This window comes from Microcaecilia unicolor, chromosome 2, assembly GCF_901765095.1.
Source record: "Microcaecilia unicolor chromosome 2, aMicUni1.1, whole genome shotgun sequence".
Lineage (NCBI taxonomy): Eukaryota > Metazoa > Chordata > Amphibia > Gymnophiona > Siphonopidae > Microcaecilia > Microcaecilia unicolor.
The window spans coordinates 366,120,347-366,144,273 of record NC_044032.1 but is presented as its reverse complement, the minus strand read 5'-3'; the positions used below and the strand labels follow the sequence as shown (position 1 = coordinate 366,144,273).

General features: G+C 44.6%; 1 protein-coding gene and 1 non-coding gene across 4 annotated transcripts in view; both read left to right on the top strand.

Annotated features, from left to right (window-relative positions):
• The window catches only part of SLC20A2 (solute carrier family 20 member 2), a 192,639-nt gene that overhangs the window by 124,590 nt on the left and 44,122 nt on the right, over window positions 1-23,927 (top strand). For all 3 annotated transcript variants that reach the window (XM_030194536.1, XM_030194534.1, XM_030194535.1), the window contains exons 6-7: window positions 3,691-3,810; window positions 9,030-9,230. In XM_030194536.1, the coding sequence (XP_030050396.1) occupies window positions 3,691-3,810; window positions 9,030-9,230 (321 nt within the window). The remainder of the gene's footprint in view (window positions 1-3,690; window positions 3,811-9,029; window positions 9,231-23,927) is intronic.
• LOC115463901 lies at window positions 18,352-18,458 on the top strand. The gene has a single exon (XR_003941162.1). It is a non-coding gene; the product is annotated as a U6 spliceosomal RNA (small nuclear RNA).

The window sequence follows — 23,927 nt, the reverse complement described above, 5'->3', positions numbered from 1 at the left end:
GAGGTCAGAGGAAGTATAATAATGGAGTAACTTTTTATGGAGTAGTAATTTGTTATAAATCGTAGATGTGTCACTCGGAGGGACTGGTTATAGGGACACCCCCTTGCATGTGTTATATTCAGGGCTTTTTTGTGCCGGTATGTACCGGTATGGCGTACCGGCACCTTTTTTCCCCCCGGCGAGTCCTGCACCCTTTCTTTCACTTGGTCACTCCCCTACTTACTGTTTTTCTAGGACTCGGCAGCGTGAACGGTGCAGGTAGCGATTGAGAGAGGCTGGCAGCGTCGGAGCTTCCCTCTGTGAGTCCCGCTTATGCGGAAAGAGGAAGTTGAAACAAAGTAGGCGGGACTTGCAGAGGGAAGCTCCGACGCTGCCAGCCTCTCTCAATCACTGCCTGCACCGTTTGCGCTGTTGAGTCCGATGCTGGAAGCCTTTCTTTATTGCTTCATAGCAGGCAAGCAGTGGAGATGGAGGACGGGCTGGGGAAAGAAGAATCGATAGGGGAGGGTAGGGGGGGCGAGGAGAATCGCTGGATATGGATGGGAGTGCAGGGGAGAGAGATTCACTGGACATGGATGGAAGGGGAGATCAGGGGAGAGGAGAATCATTGGACATGGATGAGAGGGAAGGGGAGAGAGGAGAATCGCTGGACATGGGAGGGGAGGAGAGGGGAGAGAGAATTATTGCTTTATATGAATACAGGGGAGGAAAGAAAGGAGAAATATTGGACATGGATGGAGGGGAGGAGAGAGGAGAAGTGCTGGACATGGATGGTGGGGAGGAAAGAAAAAAGATGCACATGGATGAAGATGAGGGAAAGGGAAGAGGAGAAAAACTGCACGTGGATGGAGAAAATAGGCAAAAGCTGGATCCACATTATACCTCCTCCAGTCAATTCCACGGAGGACGACACAGCTTTTACTTATGGATGTAGGGCAAGAAATGAAGAAGAAAGGAGGAAAGTAAAGAAATGAATGGAAAGGAAGCCCTGGAAACGGAGTTAAGAGAACAGATAGAGAGCAGCAGAATCAGAGACTGGGACCAATATGGATAGAAAAACAGTCACCAGACAACAAAGGTAGAAAAAATTCATTTTATTTTCATTTGTGTTTGGAATATGTCCAATTTGAGAAATTACATCTGCTTTCTTATTTTGCACTGGGTATACTGAAGCTGTAACAGCTTACAGAAATGATGTATAATGAAAAAAAAAATCACATTTTTTCTCCTATACTAGTATAATATTTTCAATGATGTCTGTTTATATGCGCCATGGCTGGTGTAAGGGGTGTGGCTATCATAGAGGTGGAGCCATATGTGGTGACCCCGCCCATAATGAGTACCAGCACCTTTTTTTTCTACAAAAAAAAGCACTGGTTATATTTGTGCAGAGATTTTTTTTCTCTTGGGAAAGGGTCACTAAAACAGATATGTTTATAAGAATCCGGTGCTGCATCCACGTTGTTCTTTATTGTTGGTAGCATTTTAATTCAATCTCACTTATATTTTCAAACATGCCAGCTTTTGAAGCATACAGATGTACATAGAGGTCAGAGGAAGTATAGTAATGGAATAACTTTTCATAGATATAGTAATTTGTTATAAATCAGTGTGTCATTTAGAGAGGCTGGTTATAGCATGTATTATATTTGTGCAGAGATCTTTTTTTCCCCTGGTAAAGGGCCATTAAAACAGATCATGTTATAAGAATCGGGTTCTCAACATCTATCTATTTATTTACTTATGACATTTATATCCCACATTAAATATGAATGAGGTTGAAACCTGGGAACATTTAAAATCTTTTTTTTTTTTTCTTGTCCCTAGATCAAAAGAGAAAGATGGCTTGTAGGAGCTTGCTTCTTTTGTTTTGTTGGAATGCAGTGGTATATTAGAGAAAAGCACTTAATATTGTTTGTTAGTACTATTTAAAAGATAGCTTTGCCCTCATTCAATCTCTATCTTCATGCAGAAGTCCAGAGTCAGTCTAAATGTGCCAACATTTTCCAGTTCTGTGGTATATATTTATTTATTTCTTCAAGTCTGGTTGTAAAAGGCATGGGTTTTTTGTGGGGTGGGGGGTTAATCTTTGTCTCCCAGATGTGTGTTTGTATATAGATGAGTCCTGGGAATAATGATGGCTAAGGGAAAGCAGCAATAGAACAGTTGGAGTTGAATGACATTTATGTTCATGCAAAGTTAATTATTTTCAGTGGAAATTAAATCTGTTGGCTGCTTGCTATGTGAATATTCCATCACTTATTATTGCTACCAAGTATTACATAATTAGGGCATATGTTTAAATTCATTTATCTAGACCTTACATGTACATGGTATTGCTTGTTAAACCCAAAGGCAAAACCTAAGGGTGGTTAAACAGTTTGGTATAAACTGTGTTGTTAATGAGTTTACTTGTTTTGTACTCCTTTTGGTCCTACTGATCTGTACGTCCGTTGTGTTATTTTATTGAGTGGAAACAGTCGAGTGGGCTTATAGGAAGGGAGGGGAGTTCAGTAGGGTAAGGGTTCTTGGGGTTGCATGGCCATATGGAATTTACAGTAAAGAATATTTTATATTTTAATATTTGTAAATTGGTTGCTCCACTACCTTTATACCAATAAAACGTACAATAGTTACCTACATATATATTGCTTTTTGTGGGGGAGAAGAGAGCCTGTTAAACATTTACAAGAACACCACTGCCTCATCCTCTTTATCTACAAGTAAAAGTTCAAGAGTAACACGTTTCCCCCTACCTTCTCCCCATTTGTCCTCTTTAGTGTGGTGCCTTCATCGGCCAAAATGTGTTCTCAACTTTTTCAGCTTACCCAAGTATTTAACAGCATGCTACACTGGTAGATTACCATGGCCAGTCTGCTCAAGTGGCTTCCCTTTAACTCAAGAGCACTGATGCATACCAGCCACATGGCTGGGAAGTTCACCTAAGCAATCAACTTGATCAGGGAATCACCAGCCATGATGCCACTTATCAGTCATCTGTAGTTCAGGGCAATGTTTTTCTCTTTGTGTTCTTATCTTTTCTGAGGCTGATCACGTCTGGTTCAAATAGACAGTTGGGAGCAATGTTACATAAACACACAAGGAAGTTCAGGGTTCCTTCAATTATGCTTAAAGGCAGCGAGAATTTGGGACTCGCATTGGTCCAAGCTAATTCTGAGCTCTGGGCATGATCTATACCAGTGCCATGCATTGTCACCTGTTTGTCTGCCTAACAGGTGTTCTTCCAAGACAGCAGAATTAAGCTCCCTTGCTTTCCTGCCGTAGGCAGTATTAAGGTGCTGTGTTAGTACAATTGAGTACATGACCCATCTGTGGCTTGTTCTACTGAAGTCAACGCTTATGAACAGTTCTTCTGTCTTGATGCTTTTATACGGATATGTACTCTTGTGGAACTTTGTTGCACTGTTGTACCACTTGATTTTCCTCAAATCTAGACTGTTTATTTTCTTCCATAATAACTCGCTGGACTAAATTCATGAGAGTATAGTGCTTTATTTTGTCCTTAATGACAGTTGTAGCTTAATGAAAATCTTCTCCAGCTATCAGGTGCATCACGCAAATGGATTTTTACTAAGTCCTAAATTTTATCTTTGTAAATGTTTTATCTGTATTTATCTGAGCTTTCAAGATGTACCTAATAAAGTTGCCTTTTTTTTATTATTATTACAGTGCTGGGACTGGGTGATCTTCCTGTATGGGCAACTGCACTAGTGTCAATAGGTGTAGCTGTTTTATTTGCTGCAATAGTTTGGTTTTTTGTATGTCCATGGATGAAAAAGAAAATTGCAAGTAAGTCTTTTTTTTTTTATATATATATATATATATATATATATATATATATATATATATATATATATATATATATATATATATATATATATATATATATATATATATGAAATGTGTGCAGTGCTATAAACTTTTGAAACTTGTATTACAATATAATCAAAGTACTGACCAAGATATTTAACAGTGAAACTCAGCAAAACTAAACCAGGTAGGATTTAAGGTAGAAGCAACTTAAATTGAATGAAGTTGAATATTTACTAAATTGCTGTGTTGGTGATAAGCCCATGGACACTACCTAGCATTCTGGAAACTTTAAGAAGCCTTTTGACAGCCCTGTACTGGCACGCATGGGTGCCTTTCTGCCTTTCCACCTGACTCAATCGTGTGGGACCAGCTGTCTGTTCCTTTCCACAGAGCAAAGCAGTTGCGTTTCTTTGTAGCTTTCCTCAGCGTAGCCTTTTTCTTGTGTGCCTTCCCTTTTTGCAAGCATGGAACCAGAGGAACTCTTGGAGGAGGGATCCCTTGGTATACCATCAAATCCCTCCTGACCCCAGGTGAGGAGAAAATCTCTCCCTCAGAGGAGCTCGCCTCTCTCTTTTTTTGTGAGGGAGATGACTAATACCGTCCCATCTAATTTGGAGCTCGAGGATGAATCCATAGTTGAGATGTTAGACATTCTTGACTGACACCTCTCCCAAGGAAGCTGTGTCAGTGTCAGTGTACAGTATCTTTCAGGCAGCACAGTATGTCTGTGTATCCAGTACCTAGGAAGGTAGACACTATACATAGTCCAGAAGGCTCCTGCATTCAAGAAGCAACAGCTTTCTCACTATTCTGTGTGGTCAAATCCGCTCTCAAGAGGGCCAAGAGTACTAGAACCCTCTAATTTTGTTTTTATTATTGTAAACCATTTTAATTTGCTTTGATGAGAGACTGTATAGCAAACCTAATAAAATAATACATGATCCAGTTGGCTAGCAGACTGCATCTCCTTTACTTATGCCCAGGCTATACTGACTGTGAGCTGTGACATGACCTTCCAGTGTCAGAGCTGTGGCTGCATTGGTAGCCCACTTGAGGTCGGCCTCCATTGAAGAGATTTGCAAAGCTGCAATGTGGTCTGTGGGCTACACATTACATCTCGCTACTCCTTGAACAGGATTCCTGACATGAGTTGGTTTGGTCAGACAGTTGTGAAGAATTTTGTTTGGCGTCTGGACTCCACCTTCACTCTCCTAGACCCATTTTTATTCAGTTCCAGTCTGCACCTACACAGCAGGAATGTATATAAGCTTGTTTCACTGGATGCTGATTGGCTTTGCCCGTTGCAAGTCCCTGTTGATCCTGGTAGCTAGGGATTCCCACGTGTGGTAGGTGTCCTGCTTTCACTCAGGGAAAGTGAAGTTACTCACCTGTTGCAGGTGTTCTTCGAGGACAGCAGGACACACATTAGCACATAGCCTCCCACTTTCCCTAGGAGTTGTATTCTGTAAACTTTTTACTTTAGCTGCTAGTCCCATGCAGTAGTTGGGCAGGAAAACACCCATGCCTGTACAGTATGGGGCTGCCAAATGCTTTTGAAATTTCCAGAATGCTGACTAGCGTCTGTGCCGGGTTCCATCAGATGTCACCCATGTGTAGTAATGTGTGTCCTGCAGGACATAGCCACGGGTGGGCCAAGGCCCACTCAGGAATGGTGCACCCTGACCACCAATGATTGGCATCCCTGGCTAGCTGGCTTCCTTCCCTTTCCTCCACTCCAACCCCCATCCCTGTCCCATGGGTCTAGCATGTTTGTTTTTAATTCCCTGCTTCTTCCACAGTGCTTCCAACTTGGCAGCTAGTCGCACACGAACCGAATCTGGGGTTCCCTCTGCTACTTCCTGCTCTCTGATTGTTTCATTTTAGGGTGTGATGTGTCAGAGGGAACCCTGGAGTCTGCCTCTGTGTAAAGTGCTGCTGGGTAGCACATGCCATTACTTTTAAGATGGAAGCACTGTGACAGAAGCAGGGAGGGGAAAACAGATGCCGTACTGGGGGGACTGGAGGGAAGGAAGAGAAGTGCTGGACCTGTGGCGATGAGGACTGAAGGGGCTGGGACTGGAGGGAAGGGAGAGGTGCTGGACCTGTGGGAGGAGGTGCTGGATCTATGGGAGGGCAGGGCTGACTGGGAAGAGAGGTGCTGGATCTATGGGAGGGCAGGGCTGACTGGGAAGAGAGGTGCTGGATCTATGGGAGGGCAGGGCTGACTGGGAAGAGAGGTGCTGGATCTATGGGAGGGCAGGGCTGACTGGGAAGAGAGGTGCTGGCCCTGTGAGGGATGGGGCTGGCTGGGAGAGAGGTGCTGAGTCTATGGGAGGGCAGGGCTCAGCTGGCCAGCTGGAGGAGAGGTGCTGGACCTGTGTGTGTGTGGGGGGGGGGGGGGGGGGTACGGTGGCTGGCTGATGGGAGGAATGTGCTAGACGTGTGGGGGGTTGGCTGGCCTGCTGGGAGATAGATGCTGGACCTGTGGGAGGGTGGGGGCGGCTGGCTGGCTTGGAGAAAGAGGTGCTAGACCTGCGTAGGTGTGTAGGTTAGGCTGGGGAGCTGGTGCTGGACCTGTGGGAGGTAGGCAGGGTTGGGCTGGGCGAGAGGTGCTGGACCTTTGGGGGGGGGGCAGGCTGGGCTGGCTGGGAGAGAAGTGCTAGCCCTGTGGGAGGGAGGGCGATAGACTGGCTGGGAGAGAGGTGCTGGTCCCGTGGGGGGGGGGGGGGCAGGGGGCGGGTCCTGTGGTGGGGTGTACAGGTGGGCTGGTTAGGGGAAAGGTGTTGGCCCTGTGGTGGGGTACAGGTGGGCCCTGTGGTGGGATACAGGTGGGCTGGCTAGGGGAAAGGTGTTGGCCCTGTGGTGGGGGGTATGGGTGGGCTGGCTAGGGAAAGGTGTTGGCCCTCTGGTGGGGGGCAGTGGCGGCAGGGTGTGGCCTGGCTCGTTATGAGAGGTACTGGCCCCTTGGGAGGAGGGGCAGGGGGCGGGTCCTGTGGTGGGGTGTACAGGTGGGCTGGTTAGGGGAAAGGTGTTTGCCCCGTGGTGGTGGGGTGTACAGGTGGGCTGGTTAGGGGAAAGGTGTTGGCCCCGTGGTGGTGGGGGAGTACATGTGGGCTGGCTAGGGGAAAGGTGTTGGCCCCGTGGTGGTGGGGCGGGGTACGGGTGGGCTGGCTAGCTAGGGGAAAGGTGTTGGCCCCGTGGTGGTGATGGGGGGTACAGGTGGGCTGGCTAGCTAGGGGAAAGGTGTTGGCCCCGTGGTGGTGATGGGGGGTACAGGTGGGCTGGCTAGGGGAAAGGTGTTGGCCCTGTGGTGGTGAGGGTACGGGTGGGCTGGCTAGGAGAAAGGTGTTGGCCCCTTGGTGGTGGGGGAGTACATGTGGGCTGGCTAGGGGAAAGGTGTTGGCCCCGTGGTGGTGGGGCGGGGTACGGGTGGGCTGGCTAGCTAGGGGAAAGGTGTTGGCCCCATGGTGGTGATGGGGGGTACAGGTGGGCTGGCTAGGGGAAAGGTGTTGGCCCTGTGGTGGTGAGGGTACGGGTGGGCTGGCTAGGGGAAAGGTGTTGGCCCCTTGGTGGGGCTGTTGTATTATCTTAGGTAGGGTCCTTGTGTTACTTCTGTAAATTGGTGGTGTTATGGTAGCTGTATAGGTCCGGAGTGATTTTTGTAAGCTTTGTATTATAGATATATGCTTGGGACTGGAAAGGAACTGTTTTTGTTGATTACACCAAAATCAACTTTTTTGTATGGCAAGAAGAAAGACTAAGGAGGCTAGGGCTTTTCAGTTTGGAGAAGAGACGGCTGAGGGGAGACATGATAGAGGCATATAAAATAATGAGTGGAGTGGAACAGGTGGATGTGAAGCATCTGTTCATGCTTTCCAAAAATACTAGGACTAGGGTGCATGCGATGAAACTACAGTGTAGTAAATTTTAAAACAAATCGGAGAAAATGTTTCTTCACCCAGCGCATAATTAAACTCTGGAATTCGTTGCCGGAGAATGTGGTGAAGGCGGTTAGCTTGGCAGAGTTTAAAAAGGGGTTAGACGGTTTCCTAAAGGACAAGTCCATAAACTGCAACTTAAATGGATTTGGGAAAAATCCACAATTCCAGGAATAACATGTATAGAATGTTTGTACATTTGGGAAGCTTGCCGGGTGCCCTTGGCCTGGATTGGCCGCTGTTGTGGATAGGATGCTGGGCTCGATGGACCTTGGTCTTTTCCCAGTGTGGCATTACTTATGTTCTTATGTAAGTTCCTGGGGAAATGCCCTTTTTCTGCTTTGTTTCCATTCTTAGAGGAGCTATGGGAATTTCTGTGGATGCAAAATTATATTTAAATTAACAGATTGATAGTCCAGTGTTCAGTGTTAGGGGTTGGTATTTTTTTATATTAGGTTTCTTAGGCTACATATTTAAACTGCTACTTCAAAAATGTGTACCCTGTTTGAAGGATATGTACCATTGTGGTAATTATTTTGCAGGACACTGTGATGTGTGTTGAGATGTTGACCAGACTCAATGGCAAAGTTTGTTATGAGATAATGCAAATTTATTTTAAAATGTCAGTGTTTCCAAAGAGTTCCTTTTACAAAGCTGTAGTAATGATTCCCACGTGGCAAATGCAACAAAGTTCATAGGAATTGAATGGGCTTCGTTGTATGTGCCGCGCTCGGAATCACTGCTGTGGCTTTGTAAAAGGAGCACAAAGTTACTATAAGTATGTATGGGCTTCGTTGCAGGATAGACTGCTTACTTAGAAATCTGTAATCAAGTGCATGCTAAGGCATTATGTAGGAGTATACCAAGCACTACTTACACCTATATTCCTAGTGCCCCCTCGTGTCAAGTTTGGCTACTCCATCGAACTATACTTCTTGTGGTTGAGGGAAAGGAGGAAGTAGAGAAATGCTCTAGACCATGGTGGTGGGGGGAGGATGTAGGGAGCTGATGCTGGGCTATGGAATAGTAAGAAAGGGGAGATGCTGGGGTTGGGGGAGGAGCTTTGGTGTCCTCTCTCCCCAAACAAAAAGATGATCTGCTGCCCCTGTGGTCATATATTTAAAGGTTGACATCAGCCTGGCACCTTTTGTGTGTATTTAAAATTTAGCTGTCTTGGTATCCCTAACTTCTGGTAAAATAGTAGTTAAATGTTTCTCATTCCCCCTCCCCCCACCCCCTCAATTCCCATCTTTTCAGATAAATTACAGAAAGAAGGTACATTATCAAGGATATTGGAGGAAAATGTTGATAAAATACATAGTGAAGAGACCTCTGCATTTAAGGAGCTGCCTGATGTGAAAGCAAATGATGAAAGTACAGTTCCTCTAACCAGTGCAGTTATGGAAGCTGCTGGTGGATCAGATGGCATAGTGAATGGAAATGCACGAGTACCTTATGGTAAGATAACGCACATTTGTTTGCTTGCAGGTTTTCTCTTTTGAGGAGCAAGGGGGCTATGACATATTTCCATTCTGATTTAGTATTCATAAAGCCTGAACATTAATACAAAAGTAAATTTGCTTAAAAATTAAATAATTTTGAATTTAGTGCAAACTGTTTTTTATCCTTGCAATTTTTATGAACGTGCAATATAGAAGTTGCATTCAACATGTTAACATAGTAGATGACGGCAGAAAAAGACCTACAAGGTCCATCCAGTATGCCCAACAAGATGAACTCATGTGTATACCTTACCTTGATTTGTACCTGTCTTTTTCAGGGCACAGACCGTATAAGTCTGCCCCGCCTCCCACCACTGGCTCTGGCACAGACCGTATAAGTCTGCCCAGCACTATTCCCCGCCTCCCAACCATCAGTCCCGCCTCCCACCACCAGATCTGGCACAGACCGTATAAGTCTGCCCACCACTATCTTCGCTTCCCAACCACCAAACCCCTCTTCCCCCCACCGGCTTCGCCACCCAATTTCGGCTAAGCTTCTGAGGATCCATTCCTTCTGCACAGGATTCCTTTATGTTTATCCCACGCATGTTTGAATTCCGTTACCGTTTTCCTCTCCTCCACCTCCCGCGGGAGGGCATTCCAAGCATCCACCACTCTCTCTGTGAAAAAGTACTTCGACATCTTTTTTGAGTCTGCCCCCCTTCAATCTCATTTCATGTCCTCTCATTCTACCACCTTCCCATCTCCGGAAAAGATTTGTTTGCGGATTAATACCTTTCAAATATTTGAACGTTTATCTTAAGTATTAGATCTGATGTGCCTGCTTGGTGATAAGGAGCTTCTCTTAAGCTCTGGAATATCAGAATTCACAACTTTTGTGAATAGTGTTACTTTTTGCCACTTTGTGGGCCCAGTGGTGTAGCTATTGGGGGGGGGGGCACGGGCCTCTGCCCCCCCCCCCCCCACCAGCTGAAGCATTTGTCCAGTACTAGTCTCTGCCACATTGCCTGCCTTGCCCTTCCCCTCCTTTTGCTGCATGCAGGACATGAGGGGAATAGACAGCAGGGCCGGCAATACAGTGGAGACCAGCGCTGGACAAACGGTGGAGGTTGGAGACCCCCACCAGCCAAGGTACGTGTGGCGGTGGTGCTTCAGCTGGCAGGGGTTGGGGACCTCCGCTAGCCAAGGTATATGTGGCGGTGCTTCAGCTGGTGGGGGTTGGGGACCCCCCCTGCCAGCCAAGTTGTGTGCTGGGGGGGGGGGGTGGAGGGTGGGACGGCGGACCTAAATGTGCCCCCACCTCGAGGTCTGGCTTTGCCCCTGGGTGGACCACTACCTTTTTGTCTGTGCTGCAAACTTGACTTTTATGTTGAGGCAGCCGTTAGACAATGCCATCACAAGCAGATGATCAAAAGCCCCACGCTGTTCCAAACAGCGCTCTAAAATAGTGCTGGAACAGCGCGGGGCTTTACCTCACCGATCAGAGATAATTGCATGCAAATTTAAGCACGCAATTATCTCTGATCATGGGGTAGAAGTGTGGGAGAATTGTACCTGAGCATGCGCTCAGCACAATCCTCCCGCACTTGTTTGACAGGTCTGGGCTGTCAAAAGCCCAAACCTGTCAAACACAGGGGCTGGAGGTCCATGGGACCACCAGGCCCCAACTACCTCCAGCCCCCTGTCGCTGGCAGGTTTGCTGTTGGGGGGGGGGGGGGGAATGGGGGCCTGCCAGCATGCAAATGCATGTTGGACATGGCTCACCATTCCTCCCCAATGATCTGCAAATCCTAACGCCAGCTCGGATCTGGCGTAGGGTTTGCCACGGCCAGTGACCCAATCTTTGGCGCGCTGGCCGCTGATCATTGGGGATGAATATGTTGCCCTGTTTAGCATGCATTTGAATGCTAGTTGCATTCAGAGCCCTCGAGTGCGTTTTCGCTGACATCAAGACATCAACAAATTCATAGCTACCATTGCATTTCCTCCTCCTGGGTGCAGACTGCAACTTCTCATCTAGGTGATTCTTCTGTCAGTTGGGGAAGAGACCCTCTTTCGCTGCCTCTTTTCCTTACTCTCAATGGGCTTGACCCCAGTGCATTTCACATGAAGCCCTGCCCAGCGCATCTCAGGGTGCACTGGGCTGGGTGCCGCCATTTTCGAGGCGGCGCCTATGGAATAGGATACAGGCCACTTCCCTCCTCCAACCGAAGGTTGGGGGGTGAGGAAGGGCCGCTAGACCACCAGGTGGGGGGGGGGGGGGAGATTGACTCATGACCCACTGGGCCACCAGGGACATCTGAGGGGGTGCTGAGGGGGTTAGGGGGCTGGAGTCCCCCCAGACCTCCAGCACCCCCGAACTTGTGTACACCGGACCTCCAGCCCCCATTTTGCTTGGCTCGGGGTGTTGATAATTGGGCTCTGGTCCCATGGACCTCCAGCCCCTGTGTTTGACAGGTTTTGACAGCCCAGACCTGTCGAACAAATTCAGGAGGATTCGGTCCTCCCGTACTTCTACCCTAATATCAGAGAATTGCATGCTTAAATTTGCATGCAGTTATCTCTGATCATAGGGGTGATAAAGCCCCGTGCTCTTTGGAACAGTGCTGTGCTTTTGATCATCTGCCCATAAGTGTTTGATCAAAGAGAACTACTAAGCCATGCTTCAAACTCCCTGGCTGTGAACATAACCTTATATAGGAGGATCTGGAATTATCTAAGAGGTGTTATCCACTGCAGCCTCACTTATAACAATAGCAGGGACCTTGCTGTCATCCTAGAGAGCAGAGAGGCCCAGACGAGACAACAAACTTCCTAATCAAATTTTGGGATGAGGTTTTAACTGTATCCAGGCAGACATAACTAATATCTGTTCCATGAACCTTTTGTACAAGTGGCTAAAGTTGTTTTGAATAAACCATTAACCCAATATAACGTCTGTCACTTTGGTTCTCATGTTAATGTGGAACAGATTTTACCTATTGGAAACCCCACCAGATAGCCCACTAGGAGGATTGTGGTTCACCCCTTCAGTATCAGAATATTTCTTGTTAAGAAGGCCAGTATAGAGAAAGCAAATAAGGGATATTTCAATATTTCCTAATCACAGATGGTGCACAGGCTATAAAATTACAGAAGGGAACTACATACATTAGGAAAGTTCATATGCATACAGAGTTCCTTGTAAGAGGAATGTTCAAATTGGGTTTGCTAGACATCTTTTTGTTAAAAAAAAAAAAAAAAAAAAAAAAAAAGGAAGGTTAAAAACTGGCCATGATAGGGTTTGAAAGACCTACCTCCTGTAATTGGAGAGTAGTGCAGATTGCCAATAGGAACGCAGCACTTCCAAAAGGATGGATAGAGGAGTTATGATTAGATGTTGAAATACTTGAAATATATTAATATAGAAACCATTTCTAGAGAGAGGGAAATGGTAAAACTAGAGGACATGAATTGAGGTTGCGAGGTGGTAAACTTAGGAGTAATGTCAGAAATTCTTTTTCACGGAGAGGTGGTCAGTGCTTAGAATGCCCTCTTGACGGAGGTGGTGGAGACAACAGTGACAGAATTCAAAAAGATGTGGGATGAACACAAGAGGAAACCTGACTAGTAAGCAATGGACAAAACTAAGGTCAGAGTTCAAATCCCATTATATTCCATGTGCAAGTGACTTCTTCATTGCCTCAGGTACAACTCAGGTACAAATAGATTGTAAGCCCTCTGGGGGGGGGGGGGGGGGCATGAAAATACCTACTATGCATGAATATAACTCATCTGGACCTACTGGAAAAGGTGTGAGCTAAATCCATATTAGACTCCCATGAGCTAATGGCACTGTTAGCACAAGTCTGAGCTACAAGCCACAATGAAATAGCCACACTATACAAAGCTCTTCAAGAACAGTGGTTTGTGGGACTAAACAGATCACCCAGCTTCTGTTCAGAGGGCAGGGCAATTGGGATCTAGAACTTTATTATAATTATGAATTAGCACTCTGGAACTTCTACCAAGAGCAATTTCCTTAGCATCCCTCCGGACCGGACCAGGATTGGACTGTTGGGTTGTGCCCGCCTACCAGCAGGTGGAGACTGAGAAAAAACTCTAACTCTAGAGAGCCAATAGGAGCCCTAGCCATGTGACCTTAGCCTCAGTATTTTCTCAGTCTCCCAGCAGGTAGGAAGTGAGCCCATTAGTCTCTCTCTCTCTCTTTTTCTCTATAAGATATTACAGATATATTTATAATACTTTTTCTGTGCCTGGAATCGTAATTAGAGGCTTGACAGGGTTTCTTTTCTTTCTTTGACAGCCTCTGGGGTGTTAAACTCGGGTGTCTCGAGTCCACCCCCCTTCCTCCCCATCTCCCTGGCTTTGCAGGGAAGGGCCGTCCCTTTCTCTGGAAAGGTGTACCGTCTTTGGGAGAGGCAGCCACTTTTAATAGGCAGCTGTTTTTAAAGAATTAAATCAAGTAAAAGAAAATTAAAAAAATTAATTCAAATGAAAGGAATTTAAAGGAAGTAGTTTTTGCTTTCCCCAGTCTTATAACTAGCAGGTAGCTCTTCTGTCTTATTCTGTTTGAAGAGTCTTTATTTTCTTTTCTGGCAGAGCTATTTAAAAAAAATAAAAATAAAAAAAGTGAAAAGTCAGCGTCTGTGACTTTAATCGGCGGTTTTTTGTTATCTTCATTATTTTTCCTCTGCTATCCGGCGTTGTTAGCGGCGGTAGTTGTAAAAAAAAAAAAAAGAGAGAGAGGCGCGAACTGTTAAGCGCGTGCTCGCTCTTGGACAGGTCTGTATAGCTTGGGAGCTGTATTGACGGTTCCTGTCGGGCCAGAGGCTAAACCATGTTTTGTGCGGCATCGGAGGTTATCTGTTTTTCAGCGGCACGGATTTCCTGCTTCTTCGTCGGTCTGGTCAGTGGTTTTCTCCCCCGAACTTTATTCTTCTCATTTTGGTGCGCTTGGCCGCCATTGTTTTGCCTGCAGCTGCAATTTCCCTTGACGCGGCAGCGTTTTTCTGCTTTTACTGTGTTTGGCTGTTTGTGCAATGGAAAGGAGATATTGTTTCTCCGGTAGTTGGGGCAATTGGTAGTATATTTTCCCCGCAATTAATTTTTACATGTATTTTTCAAGCTATTAAAAAAAAAAACAAAAAAAAACCGAAATGTTACGATGCGAATGGCGCTCATTTTGTTTTTCCCTCTGTTTTTTCTGTGTCGGGGACTTTTTGGTTGCTAGCAATGTTGTGAATTAAAGTGCAGCTCAGTTGGCGATTTCTTTGTTCTTGGCAAGACTCCGATTCAAAGTGCAGCTCAGTCGGGAATTCTCTGTTTTAGACAATGGGGCGAATTAAATTATATCTCCGCTCCAAAATAACCAATTTCCTATTCCTTTCCCTTGTGTGTGATGTTTGGAGGAAAGGTCTTTGTTATTGTCTAGCGCAGTTTTTATGGAGGTCCAGTGTGTGTCACTCTGTGTCTTTCTCATTTCCTGGTGAATAGGACTACATTGTCTAATAGTCAATTAATTAGTACTTTACAAATCTGGCCATAATATCTTAGTTCCTTTCAAGCATTTCCCTTTATGGCTATGATGTTATACAGTGTTTTAAGAACTTAACAAACATTTTCTATGGCATAGGCTATCTGGTTCAGGTGCCATTGTTTGGTACTTTACAATGCTGGACATAAGATCTTAATTCCTTTCAGGAAATTTTCCTCCGTGGCTATGTTCTTATACAGTGTTTTAAGATCTTAACAAACGTTCTCTAGAGCCTAGGCTATATGGTTCAGATGCCATGTGCAATGAAATACATTGTCTGATACTCAATTGTTGCGTACTTTGCAATTCTAGACATAAGGTCTTACTTCCTTTCAGCAATTTTCTTTCATGGCTATGCATTCTCTTTGGCATAGCAGATGACAGCTGCATAGGCTACATGGTTCAGATGGTTCTCATATTCTAGGAGACTCAGTCCTGTCTACCGAGCACCCAGTTTTCTCAGATGCTTTAGAAGGCATGTTTTATTCACGTCTTCTCTACTTTCCAACTGTCTTGGAGTTTCTCATGTGTTATCTTAGTTTTCTTCTAGGACTTACAAGATATATGTCCACTTAGGGAGTAAAGTTATCAGGTCAATTTGCATTTTCTCCCACTTAAGGATAGTGGGAGGTCCTCACGCCATCTACTTGTATTTTTGTTTCCTCTATCTATTCAGCCTGGGCACATGGTAAACATTCTGGTTTTGTCCAGTATGACCATCCATAACATCTGCTATCCCTTTCTCTTCCTTACAGATTTTAGGGTCTTGTTTCAAGCTTTCTTGACGTCAGGTACAGTCTTGTCTCCTGTGGCACAAATTCACCACCTTTTCCGTAATAGGTATTTTCCAAGTCTATTCTTTTTCATTTTCATTTTATTCTTCCTCTCTCCAGAGTTTTTTTCTCTTGGAAGGAGATTCACTCATTTTCTGTGCATTTTTTGCCATAAGGGCATAAGTGTTGCCATAATGGGAAAGGCCAAGAGTCCCCATCCTGTTTTCAGATGGGGTCAATCCAGATTGCAAATACCACATTCATATCTTGTGAGTGTGCATCTGTTCATCTCTGTACATCTCAGTGAGGAAGGAGGCATGACATGATACGAGGTTTGGGGAGATCCGGTAAAATTAAAAGCCAGTGTGTCTCAGTCCACGCTCAACATATGGTGATCCTTTCATTTTCATTCTATATGTCCTCATTCCAGACCTTCCTTTCAATTGGAAGGGGATTCTTTCACTTCCTGTGCATTTTTGCTATTAGTATATGAGTATGGTCATACGGGGAAAGTCTAAGAGTCCATTAAGCCCAGCATCCTGTTCTCAGTTGTGGTCAATCCAGGTTGCAAGTACCACATTCATTTCTTATGGATGTGGGTCGGTACATCTTAGTACATCTCAGTATAGGAGGAGTAATGTCCGTGATACGAGGATGATAAGGTCCTCATTACCAGTTTTCTTGCCCTGCTCTTCGGTCTCGTGTCGGCTCCGCGCACTTTTTTCTTAAGTTATGGTCGTAGTAGCAGCGGCGCTCATGAAACTACGTCTCGTCGTTTCATCCTTTCCATAGATGTCTGGTTCATTACAGACAGTCTTATTGGCAGAGTTGTCAGGTCAAGCAACGGGTGGTGCATTTCGGGCACACCCTAGGTTATGGGGTGCATGTAGCCAGGTCTCTCATTTGATCTCTCTTTTGAGCTCTCGTGTGATCTCATTAGATTTCATAGCATGTTTCTATTTTTTCTCTCTTTGTTTAGTCAAGTTGGCGCAGACTGTTTTTGTCTTCTCTACAAGCGTCCCACTTTCTGTTTTCTCTGGATGTTCTTGGGCCTTCGGCCATTACCTTGCTCTATTTTGCAGAGTAAAATTTTACTTTCTAGCTCCCAAGAAGGAATTTTTTCTTCATTCGCTTTGGAGTCTCGGTAGTCTTTTTTGGGCAGCTTTTCACTCTGTCAATTTCGTGACCATTGCAAAAAAAAAAAAAAAAAAAAGAGTTCTCAGTGGATAGTACCTTAAGGGGAGGTCCCAGTTCTACAACTATTTCTTTTCGCTCTGACCTTCCATGTGCCTCGCTTACTCTCTTGCTAAAAAGACTTGTCAGCGGCAGAGATAGATGCCCTCTCGTATCCAGATATTTATCTCTGATGGAATCCCTCCGCTCAGTTGGCCTCTGTATTCTCACTAGTGGTCTGGTGGTTGAGATTGAGCATTCTTCCTGCAGGTATGTCGGGAGCATATACACAGTGACCAGTTTTTTGATGCCTGCATCTGTGAAAATATATATGTATATTTATAGTTCTACTACATAAGTACATATGTAATTCCACACTGGGAAAAGCTCAAAGGTCCTATTGAGCCCACCTTTCTGTCCACGGCCAATCCAGACCATGAGCACCTGGCTAGATTCCTAAACGTACAAACATTCTATACATGTTGTTCCTGGAACTGTGTAGTGTTTTATGGACTTCTATATGTTTCTAACAGATGAAAGGTACTAACAAGTGTCTACTGTTGATTTATTCCCGTTTTCACTAATTGGGGTCTACGACAAGAGTCTCAGGTGATTGGCTTGCAGAGGCAACAGCTACAGATGATTCTTTCTCTCTCAGTTGAATTGCGCTCTGAGATATGTTTTTTTTTCATGTTGGGTAACTGCAGCGGCTGTCAGTTTATTTGGACCTTCAGTCTAGTTTGCAGCAAGGATTTAGGTACCTTCTTCTTCTGCATAGTATTTAACTGCATTCTTGTTTTTACCTATTTAGCTTCTAGTGATCAGGTACTTTTTCACTGACAGGCTTTACATACTTCCAATCTGTTGCTAGGTCAGCAATAGTCTACAATATCTGGAGTATTGTACTTCAGGATTTCGGTTTCCACTTTCTCAGCTGAGGTAGATTCATTGCAGTTTTTTGTTGCCAGGCGGCTCTGCTTCTACCTTTGTCATCCTTCTTTCAGTCGTTTTTTCTCGAGTCTCTCTGTCCTTTGCGCTGCACTGATGCGGTAGGGGACAATATATAGCGACCACTTGGTAGGGGACAATGTTCAGCGTCGCTTGGACTTTTCAGCTTCAGCTTTTTTGCTTTGTAGTCATTCTATTTAGTTTATTGGCGGTTCTTGGATCGTCAAGCTTTGGCTTCGTATTCATCCTAGTTTGGGTGTCTTCAGGGACTCTACCACATTCTCAATGTCTGTCCCTCCCGTAAGATTACTGCTTTGGTACTTCCCAACAGTCCAATCCTGGTCCGGTCCGGAGGGATGCTAAGGAAGGAGAAATTAGATCTTACCTGCTAATTTGCTTTCCTTTAGTCCCTCCGGACCGGACCAGGCCCCTCCCATGTTCTATCAACTCTTTAGATTCTTTTATTAAGTTTGGAAGTGTAATCGTTCCTTTACCACACGTGGAATGTTTAAAAAGCAAAAACAAAAAGACTTTGTGTGGTCCATACCACTTCTCTGGTGGTTGCTGGTGAGCTCGGTTGCTGGAATATATATAAAACCTTAATGGGTCATACCACTTCTCTGGTGAGAGTTGCAGGTGAGTTCAGTTGCTGGAATATATATAAAGCCTTAAATATGTCATACCATGTGCTTGCTTCGGCAGCACATATACTAAAATTGGAATGATACAGAGAAGATTAGCATGGCCCCTGCGCAAGGATGACACGCAAATTCGTGAAGCGTTCCATATTTAAAAAAAAAAAAATAAAATGATCCAAGATGGCGCCTGAAGCTGATGCGCGCGAACTAGCCTCTGATATCCTCTAGACGCTGCCACAGTTGAGTTTCCTCGGACCCGGAATGGGAAAGCGGAAGGGAAAGTCTATTTTGCCTACCTCCACAGGCAGGGCAGTTCCACCTCTCCTGCGACAGATGACATTGGAAGAATCGGGGCTACGAGCGCCGGGAGCCCAGCTGTTCGCTTCGGGAAGTCCGGGAGAACTTTCTGACCTGAGCGCGGAGTGAGTGTCGTTAAGTCCACCTCCCATAACAGTACCGCCACGACCTGGGGATGAAATGAGGGCAGCGAGTGAGCAGAACACGGAGGCCGGAAGTCGGACCCCTGTGACTGCGAGTGGAGACCCCGCTGCCGCTTCGACGCCGGTAGGAACAGCGCCTCAGGCAGGACTGCTGCCTGAGAGGGAAATCGGCGATTCTACCATTGATCGTGGTATAATGACAAAACCAATGACTGTAACCCTAGATAAACTTTGGGAAGCAATTCAAGGACTGAATTCTAGCCTACAACAGATATCAGGTATTTTACGGGGAGATGTGGCCGAATTAAAGCAGGCTCAGGAAGTGGCCACTACTAAAATAGCAGAGCAAACAACGAAAATGGAACTTTTTGATAAAGATTTAAAAGCAGTGAATTCCTCAGCTTTATTGTTGCTAAAAAGTAATAACATCCATCAGCGTAAGATGGAATATTTGGAGAACCAGATTAGGAGAAATAATTTACGTTTTTTGAATTTCCCCAAATCTCCTCTGATTCCAGCACTGGAAATGTTGAAAAAATACCTTAGGGAAATATTGGGTATCCCCTCTGAGGGTTTTCCACCTATTACTAAAATGCAATATATCTCCGGTGCTGGAACGGGAACTTTTCCTAATGCTCCTCAATCTGATTTAAATTTAACAGAATTCCTGGAGAGTTCAATGGATGTTATAACTGAAAGAACTACGCTGCTGGTCACTTTTGCTCTGGAACTAGACCGCAATAATATATTCAAGCTTTATTTTCGCCACATGAACTCAAATTTCTTTGGATCCAAAGTCCAGATTTTTCCTGATTTAGCCAGAGAAACACAAAGAAGAAGAAAAGAATTTTTGTTGTTGAAGGAGAGAGTTCTCCGAATAGGAGGAACTTTCCTGCTTAGGTTTCCTTGCAAATGTTGTGTTTCCCTAAATTCTACTAATTACATGTTTTTTGACCCATGGAAATTATTAGAATTTATTTCCTCTAAAGAATAATTTTGTAGTAGTTCTTGATTGTTAGCGCTTTAATCTCGGCTGCGACATCTAGGCTCTTTCAGCTTTAATTTAATTATTTGAGAATTCTTGTCAATTTAATATTTTCCTAGTTCTTGGATCATTATATTGTGGACTAAATATATTAAGATAATATGCCTATTTTTCTTTGATTAAAGTATGTTTTCCAATATACGTATTTATGAAAAATTTCATAAATGTAATCATAAAATTATAAATAAACAAAATAAAAAAAAATATGTCATACCACTTCTCTGGTGAGAGTTGCTGGTGAGTTCAGTTGCTGGAATATATATAAAGCCTTAAATATGTCATACCACTTCTCTGCCGAGAGTTGCTGGTGAGCTCAGTTGCTGGAATATATATATATAAACCTTAATGGGTCATACCACTTCTTTGGTGAGAGTTGCTGGTGAGCTCAGTTGATGGAATATATATGAAACCTTAAGTGAGTCATACCACTTCTCTGGTGAGAGTTGCTGGTGAGCTCTAATATGAATGGGCCATGCCACTTCTCTGGTGAGAGTTGCTGGCGAGCTCTAATACAAATGGGCCATGCCACTTCTCTGGTGAGAGTTGCTGGCGAGCTCTAGTACTCTGTTTTGCCGTGGAATTTGTGGCTGCTAGGATTCCATACGGCACAGAAGTTCTTTCTTTCTTTCCTGCTTTGTTATTCAAATACTGAGGCTAAGGTCACATGGCCAGGGCTCCTATTGGCTCTCTAGAGTTAGTTTTTTCTCAGTCTCCACCTGCTGGTAGGCGGGCACAACCCAACAGTCCAATCCTGGTCCGGTCCGGAGGGACTAAAGGAAAGCAAATTAGCAGGTAAGATCTAATTTCTCCTTTATGTTCCCAGATCAAAGTCCACAGCTCTAATACTGACAAGTAACTGACAAAAGGCCCAAATTTTATAAAATAGAAATATAGCAGCACATAAATTATTGGAATAAAGAGGCAACAGTAATAGTTATGCACATATTCTAGGTCCTTCATAGAAAAATGGCTTGCCCTTATGTAAAAGGGTTTCAAGTAAACACGCGTCTAGGCCCCGAATCTAGGGGCCACCTATTTATTACCCAATAGCATAAGTACATAAGTATTGCCATACTGGGACAGACTGAAGGTCTATCAAGCCCAGCATCCTGTTTCCAATAGTGACCAATCCAGGTCATAAATACCTGGCAAGATCCCAAAAAGTACAATCCCTTTTATGCTGCTAGAAATAAGCAGTAGATTTTTCCCAAATTCATTTTAATAATGGTATATGGACTTTTCCTTTAGGAAGCCATCCAAACCTTTTTTAACCCTGCTAAGCTAACTGCTTTTACTGCATACTCTGGTGATGAATTCCAGAGTTTAATTAAACGTTGAGTGAAGAAAAAAGTTTTTCTGATTTGTTTTAAAAGTACTACTTTGTAGCTTCATTGCATGCCCCTAGTCCTAGTATTCTTGGAAAGAGTAAACAATCTATTCACATCTACCTGTTCCATTCCACTCATTTTATAGACCTCTATCATATCTCCCCTCAGCCGTCTTTTCTCCAAGCTGAAGAGCCCTAGCTGCTTTAGCCTTTTCTCATAGAGAAGTCATCCCATCCCCTTTATCATTTTTGTCGCCTTTCTCTGTACCTTTTCTAATTACACTATCTTTTTTGGAGATATTACTTTACTTGGATTTATACCCCACATATGTCTGAGTCGGGGGTCTCAGTTCTATGTGGTTTCCATTAAATTCTGTCGGAATTACAATAGAAGTCAGATATACAAATAGAAGGCAATTGAATTTACAAATAGAAATCGGATGTACAATTCAGGTGTAACAGTTGCAGGTCAGGGGTGCATGAGAGGTAAATGGGAGGTAGCATAGTATTGTAGTCTGGGTATATTTGTTGTGCTGTCTCTTGTTAGGTTGCATCGATCATCAGGAATTTTTTGTACACTTTTTTTTTTTTTTCCGGGAACTTTCATAGGTGATATCTTGTGTGTCCTTTGGCAGTGTGTTCCACCACACTTGAGCTGCTTTGTATGTCTCTTTACTGCTGGGATGGTGTGTAATGAGGTAGTCTATTTTTCCTTGAGGGTAGGCTGAGATAGTTTGATTAGTGACATATAATTTTGGTGCAGTGCCGTATATGATCTGGTACACAAAGGTGCAAATTTTCTTCACTCATGCTTTTATTGGTAGCTAGTGTAGGTATTGCAGGCGTGCCGTGGTCATATTTGGATGCGCTGTAAATCATAGTAACATAGTAGATGACGGCAGAAAAAGACCTGCAAGGTCCATCCAGTCTGCCCAAGAAGATAAATTCATATGTCCTACTTTTTTATTTGTACTGTCCTCTTCAGTGCACAGACCGTATAAGTCTGGCCAGCCCTATCCCCGCCTCCCAACCATCAACCCCGCCTCACAACCACCAGCTCTGGCACAGACCCTATAAGTCTGCCCAGCACTATCCCTGCCTCCCACCACCGGCTCTGGCACAGACCGTATAAGTCTGCCTAGCACTATCCCCGCCACCCAACCACCAGCCCCGGCATAGACCGTATAAGTCTGCCCAGCACTAGTCCCGCCTCCCACCACCAGCTCTGGCACAGACCGTATAAGTCTGCCCGGCACTATCCCTGCCTCCCACCACCGGCTCTGGCACAGACTGTATAAGTCTGCCCGGCACTATCCCTGCCTCCCACCACCGGCTCTGGCACAGACCGTATAAGTCTGCCCAGCACTAGTCCTGCCTCTTGCTGTTTGTAGTTTGAGTATATGTTCTCTACATCCTGTGTAGATGCATTGCAGTAAGGTATGTGGGACCAGACAAGGCTTTGGGCTAGAATTAGGAAGGCAATTTTTGAAAAATATGCTATTATGAAGCAGGAGCTCTGAATGGTCCATTGGTACCAAAGAGTCCCAGCAATTCAGGAGCAGAGGCGGCTTGTGGAGTCTTAGGCGCTAGGAAACTGTTAGCCCAGAGCTGGCGAGGTCACCACACTCAATAGTTGGACTGCAGTGGTACTTATTTCTGGCTATAGCACGTGTTCTCTGATTATAAGTGAGCTTCACCCATATTCTGAACCGTTCTGACTTGGGGAAAGTACTGGAATGTCCATTGGCATTCCTGTTGGCTCCAAATAGTCTAGTGACATAGGTTCCTGTGGCCTTCGTTGTATGTCCAGGCTTTAAAATGTCTAGGTTAACCTGGCCTTGGCTACATGACACTGCAAAAATATTAGGTGATTGCCTTGAGTAAACAGTTCTTAGGCAATGTTAATACAGGTCCTTGGTTTTAAATTAGAAACCAGGGCACAAGTCATGCTGTATTGATGCTAGACTTAAAGCAACTGATGCTATGGTTACTAGCTTTGTTAGTGGTCACCTATATAAGGATTCTGTACCTTTATTCCTAAGTTCCTACCTACCTACCCTTCCAGGTTTGCCCTACCATCCTAGGGTTCCCGCTCCATCTCTTGGTAGCAAGGGTGAGGTTTTCACTAGCTCTACAAGAACATCGCCATAGTAAGTGACCATCCTGGATGGCCTCCTGGTAGAATGGAGTATGAAATGTTTTCATGCAAGATGGCTTCTTGTAGTATCTAACCAGTGAGTTCCTCAAATTGTCCAGGGAGATTATACCTTAAATTGATACCAGCATCCTCCAAATTGTCCACAGAGCATCGGTGCTCAGCACCAGGAAATGCTTACAGAGGAGATTTCTTCCCTTCTGCAGGCCTATGAGTTAGAATCTGTGCTACCATGGGATCAAGGGAAAGGATATTACAAGTACGTTCTCATGCCCAAAAAGATATGGGGATTTCATACCATGCTACACCTAGGGGCATTGAACAAATATCTGGTTAAACATAGGATGGTTTTTCTATGATGCAGGAAAACTATTGACTATGCCAATGGTTCCCAAACCTGGTCTTGCTGTGAACTTAAGGATGCTTACACTCACATACAGATACATCCCTGTCACAGGAAGTAACTTAGATTTCCAGTAGGGAAACACTACAACTAGTATCGCATCCCACCTTTTGGCCTCATGTCTGCTCCCTGAGTTCACCAAATGCCTTGCTGTAGTGGCAGCATTGCTACGCAGACTGGGAGTGTATGTGCTTCTCTTTGGATGATTGGCTGGTCAAGAACACATCCAAGGAGGTAGCTCAATCAGTGCACAA